The sequence below is a fragment of the Diospyros lotus genome, chromosome 1 (assembly GCF_014633365.1).
Source record: "Diospyros lotus cultivar Yz01 chromosome 1, ASM1463336v1, whole genome shotgun sequence".
Classification (NCBI taxonomy): Eukaryota; Viridiplantae; Streptophyta; class Magnoliopsida; order Ericales; family Ebenaceae; genus Diospyros; species Diospyros lotus.
Window position 1 is genome coordinate 31,521,108 of NC_068338.1, and position 15,219 is coordinate 31,536,326.

A 15,219-nucleotide genomic window follows, 5' to 3' on the forward strand; every position below is an offset into this window, starting at 1 on the left:
GAGCTGGTAGAATTAAGATAGCAGTTAAACGAGGTGCTGGATGCAAGGTTGATCCAACCTTTGAAGGCCCCTTATGGAGCACCTGTGCTTTTTTGGAAAAAACAGGACAAGGGTTGGGGATAGCTTATCAATTTTCAAAAAAGAGACAAGATATGCTTGAGGAGGCTCAAGATAGCTTAGATAAAGCTGCTTATCGAATGAAGAAACATGTTAATCAAGGGAGGCAACCCTTGAAATTTGCTATAGGAGATAAGGTGTGGCTGAAACTTACTTTTCAAATTTGGAAGCAGATCACCAATAAGAAGGTACATCGTGGGATGATTCCGAGGTATGACGGACCTTTTGAGGTAATACAACGAGTTGGTGCGGTAGCGTACAAGTTACTATTACCTGAAAGGCTGAAGATACATTCGACATTCCATGTGAGTTTCCTGAAACCACACTATGTGGACAATACACCTGATCGGATTCAAGCCAAGAAGGCTCTTCCAATGATTCGAGTTTAACATGATCACAAAATAGAGGCAATCATAAATCATCGCACGTTGGGGGCAAGCAAGAAGAACATGCGTGTCTAATACTTGAAAAGGTGGAAGGGCGCTCTAGAGGGGGAAGAAAGTTGGGAGCGAGATATAACTCTATGGCAGTTCGAAGACATTATACAACGATACTTGTCCTTACTTTCAACGAGGTCGTCGAATCCTTCTGGTGGGGGTGGTTTGTCACGAGTGTGACCAAGCTGGAAGCTTACTAGCGTGCCATTGGCACTGGTGAAACATCTTGGCACGAGAATGGCGTGTTAATGTGGGTTACGAGTGGACAACAGGCTCAAGTATTGGATGGCACAGGGTTACCGTGCCAAAAAAGCAGCAAGCGTGTGGAAGTTGGGCCACGAGGGTCGTGGCACCACAGGCAAACCAATGCGTAGCATGGTTGGGGCAAATGTGGGCAGTTTGGTGTAGCCGTGTGCAAATGGATGGCTGAATGGTTGAGGCAAGGGCTAACGTCAGTACGCAGTCGGCAACAGACGGGAGCTTTGGTTACATCCACTCTGACAGGGCCCGCCCGTGCCCGAATCAGTGGTGCATACCTCTGAGGTGGCACACGTTCCTTGTTTGCGAGGTCTATCCTCGAGACGCAACCCACCCCCAGCATATATGGGGGCATGTCCACAAGACGCACGACCTGATGTTTTACACTTGTGATTAGTTTTGATGATGAAAATTGATGTTTTACACATGTGATTAGTTTTGATGATGAAAAACATTATTTGGTTTTGATCCCCAAGTAACGAGTCAAGTTTATAGTTTTCAATAACAATCAATTTCAAGTACCTATGTGAAAATAAAAATCGAATAATCTATAATTTTTTCTAAGTTTGGAAGATTGGTACATTATAAGGAGAGATATATGAAAATGTTTTCATTTTGAAAAATAATCTCCCGGTATTTTGATATCTAATATTCATTGTTGTTAAAATGATTTTTAATGAATTTTTCAAGAAATAGAAGGTATGTATTTTGGGAGTGGTAAAATCGCAAAATCCTAAGTTTGTACTAAAAACCAAATTCTACTTTTTTATTGTTATGGATTTTGATTTTCTAGATATTTTTATTGAATCTAAATGGGGGTACTTTCTTATTTAAATTTATGTATTAAAGTAAATGAAAGGTAAAATATAAATAAAAGAAAATGTGGACATTTATTTAAACTAAAGAAATGTAAATATGTTGTGAATTGTATCATCAAAGCAAGTAGTGAATTTTTATCTTGGCAAACTGTCAACAATTTATTTCAAGATATCGACAGTTTTATAAAAACTGTCGACAATTTCAAATCCTTGTTCTCTGTATCTAAATGTCAACAGTTCTTCCATACTGTCGACAGTTCTTCATCAAAAGTCGACAGTTTATATCCCAGACAGCTTCCAACGGCTAGATTCTCTACTGTTTAAGTCTCCAACGGCTATATTTTTGAATGGGCTCAAGATGCTCTATAAATAGAGATCAAATGGATGAATCAATACAACTAAGAGAGATCATTACAAGCTTACAAGTGTTTATTCTTCAAGTGCTTCATCATTTCATTTGCTCTTCATTTTTCTCTCTAAAGGCTTTGTTTATCATTTGTATTATCTTGTTCAAGTCTTGTGTTTATATTGAGAGATCTTGTAACTAAGAGTATTTACTTTTAGATCCTCTCCTTTTATTATTCTTGATTTTCTTAACTTATTGCTAGAAGACTTGTTTATTTAAGCAAGAGGTTGTGATACCTAGCTTGGTGCTAGAGGGTTTGCTTGTCTAGACAAGAGGTTGTAAATTCTTAGCTTATTGCTAGAGGGCCTATCCGGAGAGATAAGAGGTATTTAATGGATTAATTGAAAAATCCTTAATGAGGAGCTAAGATAATGGATCAGGCTTAATTTAAGCCGAACCACTATATATCATTTTGTCTCTTATTTGTTTGTGCTCTTCTTTTCATTTATTATTTCAAGTATTTTAATAATTCTCACTTGTACTAAAATCTCGTTTTTCATCCCAAAAAAAAAAATTGTTAAGTTCAATAAATTTTTTACAACCCAACCGCCCCCCCCCCCAATCGTTTTCGAGAAATCTCACTTGTTGCGATGCGAGGGAATGATGAGCTGCTGGGCGATTTATAGCAACGGAAGGAGAATTCCAGCAGCTTCGGGGCATATACAGACCTCCATCTAAACCTTAATTTGATGGAGATGGAGATGTTTCTTTCTAGTACATTTTAGAGATCTCTAATTGCAGAGCTGCCCAAATAAAATTCCTCACACCTTGGACTTGACGTTTGCTTTTGTTTTTTATTTTTTATATTTTTCTTACTTACACAAAACACAAAATAATTTTGTATAAAACTCATATTTAATTTGATATTATTTTCACACATCCTTGCTAATTAAAAAGAAAAAAAGTAAATTATCAAAAGATGATATTGTTTCCAAGCAATTAACAACGGACCTCCAATCCTAATAAAACTATCTATTCAAAGCCAAATTAATTTTAATAAAATAGCTAAAAGAGACAAACTAATCTAATTTCCAACATCTACACTCCGTTTCAGAAATTTTGCAAAAGGCCAATGATTTTTTTTTTTTTAAATTTCTGATTTTGCAAATAAAAATTCAAAATTTTTACTATAAGAATTAGTTCAAGTTTTGCCCTAAAATGGAAGCACCGAATTGGTTAAATTGAAATTAAAAAAATTTGAGATCTAGATATAAGTTTTTAATTAATTAAATTAAAATTAACAAAATTTAATTCAGTTTTGCCATAAAATTTAAGTCCCAATTTGTTAGTTATCTTCTTATTGCAAAAAGAAAGAGCTGATGGGCCTGGATGCAATACGGTTATCCTTAACTAACAACAGGTCAGGCCCACTATTTGTTGGGCCTCTTAATGTGTAAGGATTTTAATTGGGCTCGCCTCCAGAATGTACTAGAAATAATTACGGAGTTCTCTAAATGCCGCGAAGCTGCTGGAATACTCTTTTCCGTAGCTATAAATTGCCCAGCGGTTCCTCAATCTCTCGCATCGCAACAAGTGAAATTCACAGCAAACATTCTGACCATCAATCAGCCAAATCAAATCGCTCTCTGGTTTCTTCGATTATCTGAGCCCCGCTCTGAGGACAAAATGTCGTTGATCCCAAGCTTCTTCGGCGGCCGACGTGGTGGCGTCTTCGATCCTTTCTCTCTCGACGTCTGGGATCCGCTCAGGGAGTTCCCATTCCCTCAACGTTCTGGAGAAAATTCAGCACTGGTGAACACTCGCGTGGACTGGAAGGAAACACCGGAAGCGCACGTGTTCAAGGCCGATGTTCCGGGGCTGAAGAAAGAGGAAGTGAAGGTGGAGGTCGAAGACGACAGAGTTCTGCAGATAAGAGGCGAGAGGAACGTGGAGAAGGAGGAGAAGAACGATGCCTGGCACAGGGTGGAGCGCAGCAGCGGGAAGTTCTTGAGGCGGTTCAGGCTGCCGGGAAATGCGAAGATGGATGAGGTGAAGGCGTCCATGGAGAATGGAGTTCTGACTGTGACGATTCCCAAGGAGGAGATCAAGAAGCCGGATGCCAAGGCGATTGAAATCTCTGGTTAGAATTCTGCATTAGTCTAATTGTCTCTGTGCGCGTGTTTGTGTCTCTCTTGGTTCATCAGAGAAATGTATGTTTTGCGATTGAATGTCCGAAATTCTCAGTTGATGTCCTGTAAAATGGTATTGTAATCGAAATAATGAGAGATTATTTCTCTTGGGGAGTACTCCTTGAATAGTGTTGGTCTGTTGGATTGCAACAAGCTGAGTCCGGACCTGTAACGGCGAAGTCTCGAGGAGATGGAAATCATGGAACAGGGCAGTATGCGCCGTCCACCGTTAAGCCTATCAAATGGTTTAAAGCAATCCCAATTCTGTTTTAAAGCATCACACAAATATCAAAGCAGCTTGCTGAATCTCTCTCTCTCTCTCTCTCTCTCTCTCTCTCTCAAACTAATGTTTTAATAGGTATTACATTATACTTAAAAATATGGTTTAATTCTTGTATTTAATTGATATAAATTTTACGAACAAATATTTATTAAAGTAGTTATATGTATACATCTAAACTTTCACATCATGTGTCGAATATACAAGTATACGTATGTTTGTGTTTATACGTATAATTTATGTATATATGTATAACTATAAATGTCTATGCCAATAATATTTGAATTTATAAGTTTAAGTAAAAATTAGTTTATATATCACCACACTATAACTTTTTCATTTAATTTAAAACTTTCCTTAAAAAATTGAAAAGTGAATTACAACTTCAACATTACCCAATAAAATTTTATTATTTAAAAAGTGAAAATAATATTGTGGCAGTTGGCACTAAAATTCAATATTTTCTATTATTTTCATATTTATTTATAATAGTAGGAAAAAAACACCTAACTAAAATTTGTTAAAAATAGCGGCGTTCGATCTTTGCCTTTGGATTAGCAAATTGAGACAGAACGAATATAAATTAGGACTATAGTGTTTCTTTAATGTGGTACCACAAATTAACTGTAACACCCTGCTCTCAAGGACGTTAGATTATATAAGATTTTAAAAATATATATTTTTTTTTAAATGAAAACCCCACACATAGATCATTCCTCAAAGATCCCGTTTCATATTCCAAGTATATCAACTTAGAATCGTTAATAAATTAAGACCGATAAATCACCTCAAATGCGAAAACTAGATCGAAACCTCGAATGATATATAACCAAACCATCTTATTCATAACTTAAAAACCAAATCAGTGTTTTACATAACGTCATTAAAATAAACAACATAATTGAAAATAACATACTATAAATTATCCACTAATCGCCTTCACTCCTCGACAATCCTTTTTTTTTTCACACTGCTGTCTTCACCTAAAACGTTTGAATATTCCAAGAACAAAGTCCATATTAGATGATGAATCATCTAAGTGAGTTTAAAACACATTTTCATTAATGTATACAATACATGAATAAACCGACACAACCCGACAAGTCATAACCCAAGAGAATCTCACATAGTGTTTAACCCAATCATAGGAAAAAAGCAATCTCTTTAAAGGTAACATTATCACACCGACACAACGTGGTTCTAACTTAAGAGGGGCAAGGTCAACGCATCTCCCCAACGCCTCGAGAACAATCGTTACCACTCCCGTCCCAGGAGGGTCACATCAATGCAGGAACCCGGCTCACCACAATTACGTCAGGGATTACGTTCCCACTCAAAAGCATTTAGGAACCACTACCTAATCTCAACTCAAATCTCATATGGACCACCAGTTGTTCTAGTGCAACTTCTCTGGCCATACGATCCGGCATGAAAACCTAGTCAGCTATTTCGACAGCACCCTTAGGGAATTACTACTACACTATAGAGACAACATTTCATGCTAACTTTCCATATGAACAACACAACGCATGACAATACCACATATCACAACTCAATGCATCATATAAACAACATTTTATAAAATACAACGCACATGTATAAAACATTTTGGGACGAATCTCCTACATGAAACCAATCGTCATCAGTTTACCGTTCACATGCAACAAAACCATTTTGCAGGAATTCACAACACATTTAGGTAACACAAATACCAAGTTTTAAGGGTACAAACACATACAATAAATCAAGTTTTGAGACGAACACTCACCTTGAACGTATTCAGAATGCCTTGATTCTCATGCACGACCTCAATTTGAATGACAAACCTCAAACACCTGTACTTTATACTCAACCTCAAGCTAAAATACATTCTAAACATTATATTTATTCAAAGGAACATCAAAATCCATTTTTCCTTAATTTTTTCTTTTTTTCTCTTAGTTTTCACCTCGATAATTCTAAATAAATACTTTCTTAACTAATTTCTCAAATATTTCTCCAAAACAATTCATAACATGCTAAGTACTTCAAAAGAAAATTTTAAAACTTACCCCAATACTTCGTTTGCACGTAAAACGAGGCTAATTGTTGCAAAAATCGAGAAAACGGAAAGGTCAACACCAAAATTTCTTGCACAAACACCTAGATCTTATTTTTCTCAATTTTTTAAACAAAATTTCCACAATTTTCCAGCCCCACACTCTCCTACCCACACCACGCGTGAAAGAGAGAGTGAGACTGGCGTGTAAGCTTCGTACGCCGATGGCTTTCTCCTGTGCCAGTACATTGACGATGCTGGATTCCAATGTCATCATCTTTTATACTTTTAGTCGATCAGCATGGCACAAAGAATGGCTTGAAACAAACCCCGGAAGACCCCTAACCAACTGGCCAAAGCTTCGGCCAAGGCGTCCGCTGCACTTTCCGGTGATGGTTCAAAACAACTTCAAACGTGCTCCAAAACGCACCAAATTATCCAGAATTTCTCCCCTTGATGCAATGATCAAAAGCCCTTTATCAACTCCTTTCGAATCACTCTTAATTGTGAGTAATTTGTGTGCTAAGTTTTGACCGAAAACTTAGCTATTTATAGGCGAAATTCGACCATTTTACAACCAATTAAAGGCCAAGGCTCGGCTTTCAAGCCTCCCCACATCGTATATGACCTTCCCCAGCTCTCTCTCGGTCGTCCCATCGCCAGAAATAGGCTACACGTGCGGTGGCAGCAAGACGGCCATTTTCTATAGGTTTCACATTATTTTTTGCTTTATTACACTTTGGCCCATTTTTGTTCCAAATGCCATTTCAGCCATTTCCATAACACCCTTGATCTTTCCAATGCTACCATTAAGGCCCACAAGTTTTGTACTCCTCATTTCATTCTCAAAATTTTTGAAAAACTATCTTTTTTATCTCTGGTAAAATTAATAAATTACACTTTGGCTCAGTTGATCGTTTTGACCCTAAGTTCTTTCATTTCAACCCGAAATCGCTCAAGGGTTGTTCTACATATAAAATATTGGTTCTCAAAACATTCCGTTAACTTTTCGAAAGTTTCCTACGTCGATTCGATTTTCAACCTGATCCACAACTGTACCGAAAATCGTTCCTGATGAAATTTTTTTTGACACCTAAAATCATGTCTCGAGTCACTTGTCAATATTATTCCATTTTTCTTAATTATCTAAGGTCCGAAGTACTCTCTTCTGTTGATTCAGTCACTTAAAACTGTATTAGTGTATCATACAACCTCAATCTTTCTGAAATTCTATTTATACTTTTCGTAAAATCTCATTTATAATCTTAAGAATTTCTCGAGTATTACATTGCCTATTTTAATATAAACTTGTTTTGATACCTATTTTTGTTAAAAAAAAATATTTCATACTTTTTGTTGCTTAAACACTAAAAATTAGATTTTTTTTTTTTATAAAACAATGTTTACTACAAAAATTACTATAAAATCTTTAACACCATACCATTATTTTAAGGGCGGACATTCTATTACAATAATTCTCATTTTATAAAAATTATTTTGCCATTGGGCTTCATATTTTGATGTCAGCTTGCGTTAATTTCATTTTTTTAAGTAAATGCATATTATTTTCAAATATGATATATTTTTTTCATTTTATTTTTAATTTCAAAAAAAAATTATTGATCATCAAAACGTTAAAAAGTATTATGCATTTATTATTTATTTATTAATAGAAGTATTTTTTAAGTCTAAAAATAAATTATAATAAATACGCCTTATTCTAAGATGTAAGTGTCTTTCAGTATTTATTATATTTAATTTTTAACATTTAAATATTTTTATTAGTCAAAAAATATTTTAAAATATAATATATTTATTATCAATCAATAAAAATATTTAAATACTGAAGTGCACATTAAAGAGTGTAGCAAAACCTTTTAAAGACAATATGTAGTTTTTGCACTTTAATCATTATTAATAATGGTTAATGTATTTTATTTTTAAATAAAATTAAGTGGCAATAAATGCTAAATTTTTCATTTTAGAAAAAATATATTTATCATTCATTATTTTTAATTTAAAAGCGCACCTATATGGGTTATTATCCTATTATATAATATTTTTAAATTAAAATATATATATATATACATTTACTTCATCTCAATTACATAATAATACAATTATTGGAAATGGGGCAACCAAATCCAGCCACCAACAAATGGGGCAAACCTTTGGTTGCAATTGATTGCCCTTTTATTTTATTTTTAATTTATAATAACTGGACAGTATTGCCAGCACAGTAGAAAAGAAGACCAACCAACCACTTCAAATCTTCAATACAGAAGAAACAAAGAATTTATTCTTCTTCTCAAAGAACAAACAAAAGAGCACACAAATGACAAGTAGTTAAGATGGGATGGGAAGACAAAAAAGCAATAGCAATTCGGATCAGCCACTGATCTCAACATTCTTCTTTAATTCTCTTTTGGGGATCAACACTGTGAGAACCCCATTCTCCATTGAGGCTTTTACTTCTTCCGTCTTCGCATTCTCTGGCAACCGGAACTGCCTCCTGAACTTTCCCCCCCTTCGCTCCCTCCGGTGCCACGTCCCCTCCCCCTCCTCCTCCTTCCTTTCTCCGGCAATCCTTAAAACTCGATCTTCCTCAACTTCGACCTTAACATCTTCCTTGTTAACCCCAGGAAGATCCGCCATAAACAGGTGAGTTTCCGGCGTCTCCTTCCAGTCCACGCACGGGGCGTTAACCGTGTCGGAAGCAGACTCCTTCAACGGCAGCCGAACGTGGAAGGCTGAAGAGATCAATGGGCTGAAGATGTTGCTCCCGCCGCTCCCACAAATGCTTGGACAGTGATTCATCATCCGCGATATCTTCCTCTCCTTTCTCGAATGCTTGCTTATCAGTTTGGATTGCTTGCAGAACTGATGTAGCTGTAATTGTTCAACGTTGCCGCCGCAAGTCTTCATTAATTGTTTGTGTGGGATAAGAAAGGGGACAAACTTTTCGGGTATTTATAAGCGTTTGAAGGAGGTTTCTGGTATGCCCGCGATGCTTCTAGTCGTTTCTGCGCGGAAGAAGCGACGCGTGAACCGAATAAATAAATGAAAAATTAATTATGAATGCATCCGTGTAAATATGCGAACCTGAACAGCTGAACTTTCACATTTTGCTCGTAAATGAAAAATAAATAAATTTAGCAATGTGAAATGGGCCTGGCCCGACACGTTGAGCCCACCGAACTTGATCCTCACCTTGGATTTTAGTTGGGACAGCCGATTAAAAAGAAGGGGAAATTCTATTGGCAGCAGATTTTATTCTTCACAGTCATATTTTAATATATTTAAAATATTTTTATTTAAAAATTTATTTTTACCTTCATACTCACTTTCTCCCTCAATTAATTACCCGCAACCCATCCCTTCCAAAACGAAGAAAATACATCAAAAAATAACAAATCTGATGCAGTCAAAAATAAAAAAATAAATAAAAATATAACAATTGAATAACACACATGCACACACACACATATATATATATATACATTAACCGTTACATCGCATACACAAATATAAATATATGTATATATACACACATACATATATACGCACACACAAACTCACACACATATATATATTTATACAAGAAGGAAGCTCGGCGGCCATGGCCATCGAGCTTCAAGAATCACGCCCCCTGAACCGAACCCCAGCGTTTGAGGGTCTTGAAGGCTCCCAAACTCCAAGGTTCGGGAGCCTTAATAGCCCCGAAAACCCAGGGTTCGGGGTGCACTGAAGGCCCCAAACGCTGGGGTTCGGTTCGGGGGTGTGATTCTTGAAACTCGACAATCATGATGGCCGAGCTTCCTTCCTATATAAATATATATATGTATATGTGTGTGTGCATTGTGAAGCTCAGTAACTCAGACAGTCATAGCTACGTATGTATGTGTATATATGTGTATGTATGCGTCATGAAGTGTGTATATATATAGTGCGTGTGTCTGTGTATCTGCTTGATTTTATTTGTTGATGTATTTTGGAAGTGTGAGGGTATTTTTGGAAAAAATTAGCTATAGAGAATTATCACATAACTCAAAAAAAAATTAAAATTTTTAATAGCTGCTAAGAGTGAAAACCTGGTTGCGATTACTCAAATAGCCACCCGTTTCTCAAGCATAAATTATGGAGGGACCTTCAATTAAATATATATGTAAATTTTTTAAATTTTCTAATTATTTACTTTATCGTTGAATTTTTTATTATATAAAAAAATTTAGCATCCATTTGACTGTAATTTTGTATTTAATTTTTTAACTATAAGCGCCTAGAATATTTATTTAAATTCTTCTAATTTTTGTGTTTCTTTTACTAATGAAAATCACTATAATTTTATATATCCATCTAATTAATATTATTAATAATACCCTACACATCTAATGAATCCAAAAAAAAAATATACATCTAATTTATGAAACTAGAACCGGCAATTTTATTTTTATTTATTCTTTTATTTTAAATGAAGGAGAAACATATAAATACTTCAACTAAACAAAAAAAAAAAAATACAAAGTCATTTAGTTATATTTTATTTTTAAGGTCTTCGTTTTGACTCTTTTATTTTTGAGAGACTTGTAAAATAAAAAATAGTTAGAGACACAAAGTGTTTCTTAAGTGAGCTCAATCTTTTGACGATAAAATCAATTTAATCTGAAGAATAAAATAATATTCATATAATTTGCATAAAATTTTTTACGTATTTTGATTGAAAGGATTATTTTTTATTTTCAAAAATTAAGACTATCAAGTAAAGAAACATCTAAATATTTTAAAATTCTCCTTTACTAATCTCTACGTAAAGATATGGGAGACTATTTATATATTCTCATCAAGCCACCCCATAGCAGGATATTTAAACTTTATTTCGTTACTCTTAAATAAATTTTATGTATTATTATTTTTTATTATAAATTTATATAATTTATTATCAATGTAACTTTTTAAGAATTAATAGGCATTCAATAATGTGCCGCAAGACATACCTTGATTAGAACAGGGCGGTTGATAATGATGAATTAATTGAAAATTTCAACTGTCAAAATTAATCCACTTTCCACTTATTAGTTTGTCGTTTATCTTATTGCAAAAAGCTTAAACTTATGGGCGGAGATACAGTACGGGATGGCAGCCCAGGCCCACTGTGAGGGATTTTTGGGGGGAGGGCTCCGAATGTACTAGAAACATCTCAGTCTACATCCAATCAAGGGGGTCCCGAAACTGCTGGAATTCTCTTTCCGTTGATATAATAAATCGCCGAGCGGGTCCTCAGTCTCTCGCATCGCAACAAGTGAAATTCCCAGGAAACATTCTGACCATCAATCAGCCAAATTGAATCGTTCGCTGGTTTCTTCGATCATCTGAGCCTCGCTCGAAGGATAAAATGTCGTTGATCCCAAGCTTCTTCGGCGGCCGACGTGGTGGCGTCTTCGATCCTTTCTCTCTCGACGTCTGGGATCCGTTCAGGGAGTTCCCATTCCCTCAACTTTCTGGAGAAAATTCTGCACTGGTGAACACTCGCGTGGACTGGAAGGAAACACCGGAAGCGCACGTGTTCAAGGCCGATGTTCCGGGGCTGAAGAAAGAGGAAGTGAAGGTGGAGGTCGAAGACGACACAGTTCTGCAGATAAGAGGCGAGAGGAACGTGGAGAAGGAGGAGAAGAACGATGCCTGGCACAGGGTGGAGCGCAGCAGCGGGAAGTTCTTGAGGCGGTTCAGGCTGCCGGGAAATGCGAAGATGGATGAGGTGAAGGCGTCCATGGAGAATGGAGTTCTGACGGTGACGATTCCCAAGGAGGAGATCAAGAAGCCGGATACCAAGGCGATTGAAATCTCTGGTTAGAATTTTGCATTTGTTTAACTGTTTCAGCTGGTTCATCAGAGGAATGTATGTTGTGTGATTGAAAGTCCGAAATTCTCAAAGAATGTCATGTGAAATGGTATTATAATAATAATCTAAATAATCAGAGATATAATAAATGCATTCTCTATGTTGTTCTGAAATAACCCCAAGTCGTCTAGCTTTGATGAATCCCGCGACTCCAATTAACATCATCATTGAGTTTATTTGGGAGTCCGCTCTTAGTTGTTTGCCAGCAAAAACATCTTTTGATAATTCATTTTACTTTTTTAGGTTATTTAGATTGAGTTATCTTTATTTTAATTTTAATTTATTTTTAAATTTTTATTTTAATATTTTATTATTAAAAAATTAAAAATACGTCATCTTTATTATTTTTAAAACAAAAAAATTAAAAAATATGTTTTTTTAATTTTAAAAATAATTTTTAAATAATATTTTATTTAATAAATTTAATTTTTAATAAATTAAAAATATTTAATATTAATATAATATTAAAAATATATATTTTAAAATTAATAAATTTTGTAATATTTTTTTATTATAATAATAAAATATAAATAAATAAATATATTTTGAGTTTAAAGTTTGTTTCGGAGGCTAACATTTAAAATAAATTTTTGTTGTTTTGATTTTTTTATAATTATTTTTATTTTTAAACATAACAATAAAAAATTATTTTAAAAAATATATTTTCCTTCATCGGCAGTCGGAAGTGGAAGGCGGATGAGGTGTTGCTCCTGCCGCCGCCGCAAACGCTCGGGCATAGAACCCTCGCCATCTTTCTCTGATCCGCTCTGTATCTGTTTTGTTTATGAAAAGTGATGGAGCTGCTGTTGTTGAGCGATTGTTGGTGGACGTGGAGAGGGGGCAATGTCGGACATTTATACGCATCCTAGGGCTTGGGAGGCTTCGAGTATGTTCCAGATGTTTCTATAGTTGCTTTTGAGAAAGTGACGCGCGAATGGACTTTGTAGCTTCATCAACTCGTCAGTGTAAACATGCGAGGATGCCAATGCTAACGTTGACAACGGAAAATAAGGGCCAGTTCACCTTGTTATTTTCAACTAGTTTTGAATTTTTAAATTTTTAAAATATTAAAAACATGTTTTCTTTATTATTTTTAAATATGTATTGCCTAGAAAAATATCAAAGAAAAGTGAATTGGATTTTTTAAAAATTAAAAATTTTAATTCTTTTAAAAACTCTTAAATTTGTGATCTTAATATGTGATAATTGTACTAGTATTGAAATCAATAAAATTACACAGTCTTACAAAATAAGAGAAATTTATAGAGTTTCGACTCTAAAGAGACAATTATAAACAAGTCACAACGGTTGAAAATTTCACCAGTCAGCACATTTTTAGTACTTCAAATCTTCTCACTCTTGTTTGAATGTTCTATCAAATGTGTTCTACGTTGAGCCTCTATACTTACCTTATATATATACATTTTCCAAACACACTAATCATTAAAAAAAATGTTAATATGAAATTTAAAATTTAAAAAGTATTTAAGCTTTTTCAAACAATAAGAAAACATGTCTCACCTTTAATTTAAAATAAATTTACTTTTTACATGAGAAATCAATATTTGAAAATTCAAATATATACTTTTAAGGCATAAATGATTAAAAAAAAAACATGTCTAAAAATAATTCTTTTTTAATTTAAAATAAATTTACTTTTTGCATGAGTAAGAGAAAACATATCTAAAAATAATTCTCATTTAATTTAATATTTGAAAATTTAAATATAAACTTTTGAGGCATAAATGATTAAAATAAAAAAAATATGTCTAAAAAAATTCTCCTTTAATTCAAAATAAATTTACTTTTTGCATGATTAAAAGAAAACATGTCTAAAACCAATTCTTTTTAATTCAAAATAAATTTACTTCTTGTATGAGAAAGAAAAACATATTTAAAAGTAATTCTATTTTAATTTAAAATAAATATACTTTTAATTTGCATAAGTAAGAAATGCATTTATCAATAAATGAAAATTCAAATATAAACTTTTAATACATAAATGATCAAATCAAGGAAACATGTTTAAAGACAATTTATCTTTAATTCAAAATAAATTTACTCTTTGTACCTACTTTTAATTCAAAAGAAATTTATTTTTTTGTATGACAAAGAAAAATATTTATATCATAAAAATATTTTTGTTATCATCAAAATTGTATTTATTTATCCTTAAGCTTAACAATATGCTTTTTTGAAATCGAGAAAAAATTTTATAAGGAAAATAAAAAACAGTAAAAAATCGTTTCGGTATTTTTAGTAAAAAAGTCGTGTGTGGTTTGCCTACGCCGTCCAACATTGTCCATCGCCGTCGCTGCATGTGGTTCGCCTACACCATTCGCCTTTCTAAATCCGTCGCAACTCGCCATTCGTTTACGTCGTTCTTTTTTCCAGATCCGTCGCACGTGTTTTGCCTGTGTTGTTCGCCTATGCCGTCCTACATCAAAATTTTAAAGTGATCACGTTTTCGAGTTTTTAATTTTGAGAAACAATTTTTTAAAATAACAAAAAGAATATGTTTCTAGTGATTTCAAAACAAACACTCAAAATACAAAACTGAAAATGAATTCAAAACTCAAAACTGAAACACAAAAAGAACAACACCTAAATAACTAAATGAAATGGCCTGTTGCTAGGGGGCCAAGCCCGAGCACGCGTTTGACTAGCATAATCGTACTATTGGACAATTTATTTGGATCGCCCAAATTAGAGACGTCTCCAAAGTATGAGAAAATTTACCCGAGAATTAAAGAAAGGTTGTGCTATTTGTACAGAATAATTCTTACAGAGTGCTTCACAAGGTCGAGATATCACGAGAAATTAGCGATATCTCGGGT

The 15,219-nt window shown here is 34.1% G+C and overlaps 3 protein-coding genes across 3 annotated transcripts; 2 read left to right on the forward strand and 1 right to left on the reverse strand.

The window, feature by feature from the left end:
• Nucleotides 1-3,547: 3,547 nt before the first annotated feature.
• On the forward strand, nucleotides 3,548-4,282 carry LOC127791922 (17.3 kDa class I heat shock protein-like). The gene has a single exon (XM_052322109.1). The coding sequence runs from the start codon at nucleotides 3,663-3,665 to the stop codon at nucleotides 4,119-4,121; it is 459 nt and encodes a 152-aa protein (XP_052178069.1). The 5' UTR covers nucleotides 3,548-3,662; the 3' UTR covers nucleotides 4,122-4,282.
• Nucleotides 4,283-8,755: 4,473 nt separating this feature from the next.
• Nucleotides 8,756-9,433, reverse strand: LOC127791910 (17.5 kDa class I heat shock protein-like). Its single transcript, XM_052322089.1, has one exon. The coding sequence runs from the start codon at nucleotides 9,406-9,408 to the stop codon at nucleotides 8,872-8,874; it is 537 nt and encodes a 178-aa protein (XP_052178049.1). The 5' UTR covers nucleotides 9,409-9,433; the 3' UTR covers nucleotides 8,756-8,871.
• Nucleotides 9,434-11,756: 2,323 nt separating this feature from the next.
• LOC127791939 (17.3 kDa class I heat shock protein-like) lies at nucleotides 11,757-12,582 on the forward strand. Its single transcript, XM_052322148.1, has one exon. It carries the CDS (start codon nucleotides 11,876-11,878, stop codon nucleotides 12,332-12,334), a length of 459 nt encoding a protein of 152 aa, XP_052178108.1. The 5' UTR covers nucleotides 11,757-11,875; the 3' UTR covers nucleotides 12,335-12,582.
• Nucleotides 12,583-15,219: the final 2,637 nt, after the last annotated feature.

Excerpts from the sequence above, each read along its gene's own strand:
- LOC127791910 (XM_052322089.1), bottom strand. The coding sequence starts at position 9,408 with ATGAAGACTTGCGGCGGCAACGTTGAACAATTACAGCTACATCAGTTC.
- LOC127791939 (XM_052322148.1), top strand. The coding sequence starts at position 11,876 with ATGTCGTTGATCCCAAGCTTCTTCGGCGGCCGACGTGGTGGCGTCTTC.
- LOC127791922 (XM_052322109.1), top strand. The coding sequence starts at position 3,663 with ATGTCGTTGATCCCAAGCTTCTTCGGCGGCCGACGTGGTGGCGTCTTC.